An 8,960-nucleotide genomic window follows, 5' to 3' on the forward strand; every position below is an offset into this window, starting at 1 on the left:
AAAGAAAATGATATGAATATTCTTGTAACCCATCAACAGGATAGGATAGGTCCCAACATTTCTTATAATTATAAAAACAGTCTGGATTGCAAACATACTGAAAGGATGGCTAATAACATATGAACATGTCAAAAGTCTTAAGAGCTATCTTTCAAAATGCAGTGACAAGACCAAGACCAGCCAAAAGCAGATGGTACCACTTTTTGTACTAGTGGGGTGGACTGATTAGTTTTAGTGCCCCAAAATAATGAATATATGCATGTTTGACCTTCATATGTTTGCCCTAGCAGTAACAAACACAATTAATTTTGGACAAATTAAAAATTGCTATATTTTCCACATATAAAACTTTTTGACCTCTGCCTCGTCAGTCATTTCCTTCCTTGCACTTCATTGTGAGACAGTAGGAAACACTAAACATAGATAGAGAGAAATGTCAACATTGCAGAGCATTACACTGACTAAAATCGCAGATTATTTCCCAGTTGTTGACTTTAGTACAGTCGGACTCTTGATTCAGTTTCCCTCTTGTTGTGACTCATTTATGCAGGTGAATGTGGTAATATAGCATAAATATAGACCACAAATCACAGGACACTGAACACAAGTCTTATGTTAATGTATTATGCATGTAATTTTAATGTGGTGGCTTACTGGTGTTTGGACTAAACACAGCACCACCATTTCTATATTTTCTGTATTTTCTCCCTCCTGCATGACAAATATGTGCCTAATACTTACAGTGTTGTATGTTTGTGATGCATTTTGGCTGTTAGATGTTTTTGAATGTGACAAGAACTGAAACAAGATGGACTCGGAGGAAGATAAACAAGCTCTAGGTGTGAAAACTCAAACTGATTTTTTGGAAATTTTCTCCTGATTGACAGGTTCATCAATCAATTAAACTCGGATATGGTGAATGACATTCCCACCTCCCGAGCGTCCGGGCTCTGTTGTCTTCCAACCAAATCAGGACTTGCTGCTGCAGGATGGGACGTACTCATAGCCAACTCAAAGATCCCAAAGTTCAGGCGTCTCATTGATGTGACCACGTCCACTACAGTTTCCTCCGGTGGGCTGACTGACACCTCCAACTGGTCAATCCAATTTTGCCTACGTCGTGCTTTCTTTCTTTGGTGCAAAATAAAAAAAGTCTTTATTTAAATCAGTTTTGACATTACAGTCTAAAGTCTCAGCTCCATATCAGAGCCTGGCTGATCTTGTTTTCCCAGTTATTGGTGGATCCTGGACACCAGGTAGTAAAGAACAAGGAAGACCAGGACCATCCCCATGGAGACGTAACACAGGATACGGCGGTTGTCTCGTCCTGATCGGACCATGGTGGAGAAACGTTTCACACTGCCAGTGAGCAGGCCTGTCGCACTCATGAAGTTTGAGTCCTAAAAGAAAGAGGAGATAATTCTTTAATAATTCACAATAAATTGACCTAAGAGAAAAAATAAAACAGCCTATATTTGAGATAGTATTGATTTGTACTTATATAATGTGCACTCTGTTTACCAAATGAATCAATCCACACAGATTCTGACAATCAACACAGTGCTAATTTTTTATACTGGGACTTTATAAAAATGTTTCCTGAATGTTAGGTCCCAGTGAAACCTGTAGATTGAACAATTCACTAAACAGTTCAGAGGAGCCATCGTGAAAATACAACAGGGTGAAACTCAGTGAATATTTAAAACAATATTCTCATTATAGACAAATGGGAGAAATTAAAATGTCAGTTCTTTTTTACTAAAAGCTTAACTATATTTGTATTTAAGGCAGGAAACACTCACCATGCCATCCAGGTACTCATTCTGATCGTCCACTTCTCTGTCGATGTCGTAAGCCAACTGCGAGATACAGAGACAAGAAGATGATCAAGTTATTTGTAGAAGTCTGACTGTGGCAGACCAGCAAACTGTCAAAACGTTTACTTTTATGGAGGCCACTTTCACTTTCACCCGGGTGCTACTTACTCTCTTAATTCCTATGACATATGTTCTTGCTCACCTGAGGTTGAATTTAAACCATTTTGAAACCTGTAAGGACTATTACTTTTTATTTTAGATTATTTTTATCATGTCCTAAAATGTGAAATCTCATGCAAAAATGTACTAATAAGCAATCACTTGTAACAAGTGAAGTTTTAAATCATCTCAGGGTTAGACTACAGGCAGAAGAAAGAACATGAGAGCAGATTCTGAAAAGCGAATGGCACAGCAGAGGAAAATGTAGAACAGGAAAGCAAACATCTTCTTGGTTACCCTTTATCCTTTTAGGCTGTTGCTCTGTCACTGAGTACCTAACCAGCTTAGCGCAGATTGGAAGATGTCCAACTAAACAGGACGTTGTAGGGATTTAAAACACAACTCTTTGCTAAAAACAGACACGACTCATTTGTCAAAGTCTGTGAACATGCATAAAATATTTTCTGGATCCCCAAAGAGGTTTGAATCGGGGACAATTTCTACAAGATTTAAACCAATTATGAGTCATTTATTTAAGCATAACAGAAATTTTGAATCAGTCTAAAAAATAACAGTAATCTTTATAGATGTCTTGTCAGTATAGTAGGCAGACTAATTGTCTTGACTCTATGTAAACAAGTTGTTTTCATTAGTGTACAGTAAATGCCCAGAGGATTGTTCTGAACCAGGAAGAGCCTGAAGCTTGGTGTGAGAAAATCTTAATATCATGTAACTATGTAGAAGTGCCTGATGGTGTCCCATCTTACACTGGAGGCACTGGTTGTACAATTTTCAAATTTTCACAATGCTGTACATTTATTAATAAAAGACAACCATTACACCAGTGATGCATTTGGTTACACATTTGCTGTGTAATGCATTTGCTGCAACAACTTCTACTGTTATAACGGCACATCACTTTTTCTGTGTTTGGCATAATTAATAATTCTGATTCTGGGAACTGACAGCTTTACTTATAATTAAAACTAAGTACATTTGACAGCAGTAACCTAGTAACTACAGACCAGCTGATTTATTAATCAGACTGGTCGCTGAAGGGGACGGTTGTTGGTTGTTACCCACAGATTTCAGTCTGGACACTTTGTTGGCCAGGTTCTCTGCCAGCCGTTTGTTTTCAGCATCGAGCACATCATCCACAGAGCCATGGCCTGGACAAGCACAAACACCGTGGATTAGATATGACACACAAGACCTGAATGTTCCTTGAATTGTTATGTTTCTGTTGAAAACCGCAGATAGATAGATTTTGCCAAGCACATAGTTCTGAACACATAACTTCTTAAAGAATAGGTAATGTTTCTAATTTTCGGTTTAAATCAACAGGAAACAACACGTTTTCATCAATGATTTTGATATCAGCATGATCTGAGTGTGGAGCAGAGTCTCTGCTGAAGGGATGTTCTTTATAAATCCAACCCTTTAAGCTAAGCACGGAATAACGACGTGAAGTAAACTTACAACACTGCCGAGGAGTATTACTTATCCCATATTTGGGAAACTAATAAGATACTACTACTACTAATAATAATAATATCACTTTTTATCACCCTTCAGAGAGGCAGATGCTTCTTTAGAGGGCGATAGCAATTGATATGAAACTTACAAGGTAGCCTTGCTTTTTGCTAATATTTAAGTATGTCAGAGCTAGTTAGCTTAGCTCTTGAGATTTGGGTGTTATACGAGCAAATGATACTTAAAAATAACATTTTAAAATGTACCACCCAGCTGTAACATCATCTCTAAGCTGACACAAATAACACACAACTGAATATTTGGAAGTGAATACGTGTCAAAACATTTACCTCTGTTCCACTCCGCCATGTTGCTTGTTGCTGAATGACGTCACAATCAGCTGTTCACGTGGCGGACACGTGACTGCCTTTCTTCTTCGTCGACTACGTTAAGGTTTTTTGTTTTTTTTTTTCGACAACGTTAAGGTGTCGTTAGTATTACCGCTTCAATGACGACAGAAGACTCCAAAATAGTTCTCGCCTTCTTTGTGTTTATGCATTACACTAGCTGAGTACTGATGCCTTAACAAAGACTTTAAGCATATACCACACAAAAAGGGGAATAAATGAAGAGTGGAAAAACAAACAACAACAATAACATCAACAATAATACCTTTATTTGTGTATCACTTTTTAAAGAATACAGTCCTATCATACAGACTCATTAATAGCCATCCGGTCAGACGTCCATTCTAACATACATACTTAACTTACACACAAATAGATGCAAACTAAGGTCGAATAATGGTAAATGGCCTGTATTTGTATAGCGCTTTACTTAGTCCCTAAGGACCCCAAAGCGCTTTACACTACATTCAGTCATCCACCCATTCACACACTGGTGATGGCAAGCTACATTGTAGCCACAGCTGTCCTGGGGCGCACTGACAGAGGAGAGGCTGCCGGACACTGTTGCCACCGGGGCCACCGGGCCCTCTGACCACCACCAGTAGACAACGGGTGAAGTGTCTTGCCCAAGGACACAACGACCGAGACTGTCGGATGGGGAAATCATTATGAGAACACTAAAATATATATAAAAAATGTTTTCGGCAGTTGTTTAAAACAAATTACGGATTCAGCTGATCAGGTAAAATGTGACCATTATGCTGAAGGTTATTACAAAGTTTGGGCACTATTGCCTCAAAAACGTGATCGTCTCTGATTCTGATTTTAAAGTAAAAGCGTGGGACATTTAGCAGACTTTGATCAGGTGATCTGCAACGATAGGGTCTCAGTAGCTCCGATAATATAAGCAGGGCCCTCCTCATGTGGCTGTTTAAAATCTGCAGAAGTGTCTGTTTTATCCACAAGAGGTCGCTCTTTCTGTCCTGCTTAGGGTAGTTACTTTACTACTTGTGTCTCACAGTACCTGTTTTCAATTTAAAAACAAACAAACAAACAAAAAAAAAACCTGTTTTCAATTTACAAAACGTAGATGTTTGTAATATAAACATGATAAAAACTACATCTAAACAAAGAAAATTATTAATGTATTTTAACAGTTTTATGGTGCAATCCATGCAAAATACCCCAAATTACGTGATTGTAGTTTATCTAAATGTGAAAATTTATAAATATTTAATTTATTATTCACAATTATGAGCTGTATACTGTCAGTTTAACAAAATAAAAGCACTGATGGTGTCACTTTGGGAAACTGTAGAGATAGCCATTCTTCAACACAGCCACTCTCTTAGGCAAGCTTTCTTGTAATTTCTTTAAGTAGTCTTCAGGAATAGCTCTCCAGTTTGCTTGAAGGACAGGCAAAGCTTTAAAAATTGTATTGAAGTGTTAAATAGCTGTCAAGTTTTTACTGTACGGCCTGTACGCCCCGTTTCTGTTCAAACATGAATGCACACTAGTGCACAAAGCAAGGTCCACAAAGGCATGGATGACAGAATCTGATTTGGGAGCACTTGCCTGGCCTGAACAGAGTCCTGACCTCAAAGATAGAACATCTTTGGGATGTTGCTTCCAGGTCAATCATGCTAGGCTCATCAATTGTTTAGGGCAAGGTTTCCTCTTTCAGTAGCCTCTTATGACTCATGTTAAGAATACTGGATGCACTGTCATATTTATTTTCAGTAATCAATTTCGATACGAATAGAAAAAATGTGACCCTGCCCCAAAGTAAGGTTTTAAAAGGCTTTTCCCACTCAAAGTTATTGCTCTGATTCCACAGTGCCCCCTCTCCCCCCTCCCTTTTTCATACTGGTGAGTGTTTCAAGTCACCTTCCTGGTTGGATGGGCTGTGGGAATTTCTGAAATGTTATTTTTAGATCTGCTAAAATGAAATATAGGCATTCTTGAACGCCACCCAAAAAGCTCTAAACCACCCAGTGGTCTACATAAATCTTAGTTATAATTGTTTTAGCAATTAGCTTGACTAGCATAACTTTGAAAATATTATTAAAGGAGATTTAATAAAAAAAAAGTATTCAAATGACATTTTGCTTTATGTTTGTAGCAACAAAAACACAAGTGACAAAACAATATTTGGGCTTTATCTAAATTAACTTTCGTTTCAACAGTCACCAGGGCATAAAAACTTTGTGATAGAATTTCAGTCAAATTTTATTAAACAGTGTCCCCAAATTGTCATGTTGATTGTTACAATGATTTTTTGGTTTTGATTTTTAGTGTTGTTTTAGTACCTTTAACTTTTTGTGGTATCATTGCATTTTTGTTTTTCACATTATTGTTCCAGTCTTTTTAGGGTTTCTACTGTCTCTGTATCATGTAGGATTCTTCTTGCCTCATGTTTTGTTCCTGTCTTATAACAGTTGGTTTTTTGGTGTTTATTCTCTGGGTTTTGCCTTCTTTCAGTCTGATTGTTGTTTATTTCAGATCTTTCAGATGTTTACATACCTCATCATGGGCATTAGAGTCACAGGCCTTTGTGATTTCTCTGACTGCCTCTTTTTCCAGGATGGATTGATTGTACAGCATACATCTTTAATGACATAGCATACATCACACATCAGAAACTGACGGTACAATTTCACATTTATTTGGGATTTTCTATAGTCCACACATGGTATACATACAGGCTCAAATGTATAAATATACTCAAATATTTCAAAAGACGGAGTTCTAGAGAATAGTTTTATGGTCAGACAAGACAATGGTGAGCTATCTGACTAAGGTACAAGAGGTCAGAGGAGTAAAGGAGTAAATTATGCTCTGACTTTTTTTTCCAAGCTTCCTGTGATAGTGGTACATTTCACAGTGGATGAAATAATGAAGTGGGAAGACTACCTCCAAATTCTTTAGCTTCACCTCATACTTGTACATTCAGTTCTTCCCTTTTAAATCCCTCAAAGATATATGCTTCCTTCCCCCCAAAAAAACTCAAAAAAAGAAGAAAAAAAAGAAGTTCAAAGAAATAATTAAAACCCCCAAATTACCAAAATTTGGGGGTTTGCTCATGATGGGTAAACTTCTGGCCTGTACCTTCTGCACAGCCCTGGTTTTGCCTTTGTCAAAGTAGTCTTTGATTTCTTTTCTGTGTGTTGTGTTCTGTTTGTTTTTCCTTTCATGGCTCGTCATGGTTGTATGCAGAGAATATAGAAACATTTTGATCAACTGTGGTTTTTGTTAAGCAGTGAATCCAGAGCTTTGGTCTTAGTAGTCCATCACTGATCTGTCGAGCCAATCCTTAAACTACTGCTGTGTAGACCTCTTTAGAGTGTGGGGTCAAAGATCATGTTAGATCAAAACAAAAATACTAGAACGTAAATACGAAAGAGTGATATTATCCTGTGTGTGTGTGTGTGTGTGTGTGTGTGTGTGCGCACACTCAGTTAATCCTTCTATGTCATTGTGTACTGTAATCCGTGTGTGTGCGCGTGTGTCACATGACGTCATCATGCATCATTGCTGCTCAGGGTGATGAAGTGTGTGTAACAAAGTGAAAAGACCACAGTAGAGCAAACAGTTGGACTGTTTCATGGAATTCTCCATGAGAAGTCGTGCTGATGGTTATGTACTGAACTACTTTCCTTTGGGGCTGCAGTTGGTTGTCAGGCTGTAACGTCCGACCACTTGCATTCACCTTCACAGTTTGGTCTGTTTAGATCTAATTGGTTCATCTCAGCAGGAGGAGTCTCAGTGCTATATGTGGACTCAATGCGCACCCTTTCTGGAGTATGAAGCACAGCAGCAGCAGGTTTAGATGGGGTGTGTGTGTTGACCTGGTGAGTGTACGCCTACTGTGTGCCTTTCAGTCAGAGGATGCAGCAGGTGTAGACGTAGTTCGTGTGTGGACTTGGCATGTCGCTCTCAGCAGGAGGAGCTGCAGCAGCGGTCTCTCTGGCACTCAGTGAAGCCACAGATTGTCTAATTAGATTAAGCGAGGCTTTCCTCAGATAATCATTCAGCCAGCTCCTGTTTTTTCCTCTGATAAAGAGAGCTGTTTGAAACTGCGAGCTTGCTGAAGGTCACGCTGAAAAAGGACCAGTTTGGGTAGTAAACTGGGGTCTTGGTGCTGTTCTGCAGACTGCCCGCTGAGGAGCTGTCTCCGGGTTATGGGCTGTTTCTGGAGCTGTGAGTGTGTCGCTGCTCACAGTAATCGGACCACCACTAATACCTGCTGCTGCTAACAGGAGGTGATGGGGGAAGTTTCTGTAAGTAAAGCTTTTCTTCTTCTCAGTGCTACAGTAATGGATTGTTGTTGTTTTTTTTATTATTAGAAATGGCTTCAAGTTGTGTTTTTGTCATGAAACCTGGATGTGTTTCTGTTTTTTTGTATTTGTGTGGATGACTTCCCGTGGAATTTATTCATTACTTATGCAGTTTTACTTTGTTTTGCTGTTCTGATGGTTAGTTAATTAATAATAGATAATTTGAGATTTCCTCCAATATCCAATTCTAGATCATCCTTTTCAGCTTCTAATGTGAACATTTACAGCTGCACTTAGGTTTATATTTTACAGCATGAAACCATTTGTGGTTCTTAATTGTTGGTTAGAATTCGTAGTAAAGCCATACTAAGGTACAGTGAGCAGCAAAACTTCAATGACTATTTTGACTTCTGTCCATCCTGCTCTTCTCTCAGTAGCTCTTTTCTTCCTCTGCCTCAGCCTTAAACAGATAGGCTGTTTCTCCCTCTCTCAGATTAAGCCCAGGCTGACTGATTGACACAGATTACAGCTAAAGGCACAGAGGTCACAACCTGTGAGGCACAAATATAAAGGGTTTCAGTTCACATAGGAGCAGGGACAAATCTCTACTCCACACACTGTTACATATTCAGTCTGAGCTCCTGTTAACCATTGAGGGGAGAACATTGTGCTTGATTGAAATAAAATGAGCTCTACTGGGTCCTGCTTGGCTGATTTGTGTCTCATGGAGCTGGTTTCTAATGTAAAGGACTTAAGACAATCTCGTAAGCATGCGGTTGAGTAAATACTGGATTGTAATGAGATTTTAATTGTGAAGAAGCTTATAA

General features: G+C 38.7%; 1 protein-coding gene across 1 annotated transcript; it reads right to left on the reverse strand.

Annotated features, from left to right (window-relative positions):
- Positions 1–19: 19 nt before the first annotated feature.
- Positions 20–3,881, reverse strand: bet1l (Bet1 golgi vesicular membrane trafficking protein-like). Its single transcript, XM_026174740.1, has 4 exons — positions 3,800–3,881; positions 3,060–3,145; positions 1,803–1,859; positions 20–1,400 (listed from the first exon to the last, which is right to left on the reverse strand). Exons 1-4 carry the CDS (start codon positions 3,816–3,818, stop codon positions 1,233–1,235), a joined length of 330 nt encoding a protein of 109 aa, XP_026030525.1. The 5' UTR covers positions 3,819–3,881; the 3' UTR covers positions 20–1,232.
- Between the last annotated feature and the right edge of the window lie 5,079 nt (positions 3,882–8,960).

The sequence above is a fragment of the Astatotilapia calliptera genome, chromosome 7, assembly GCF_900246225.1.
Source record: "Astatotilapia calliptera chromosome 7, fAstCal1.2, whole genome shotgun sequence".
Lineage (NCBI taxonomy): Eukaryota > Metazoa > Chordata > Actinopteri > Cichliformes > Cichlidae > Astatotilapia > Astatotilapia calliptera.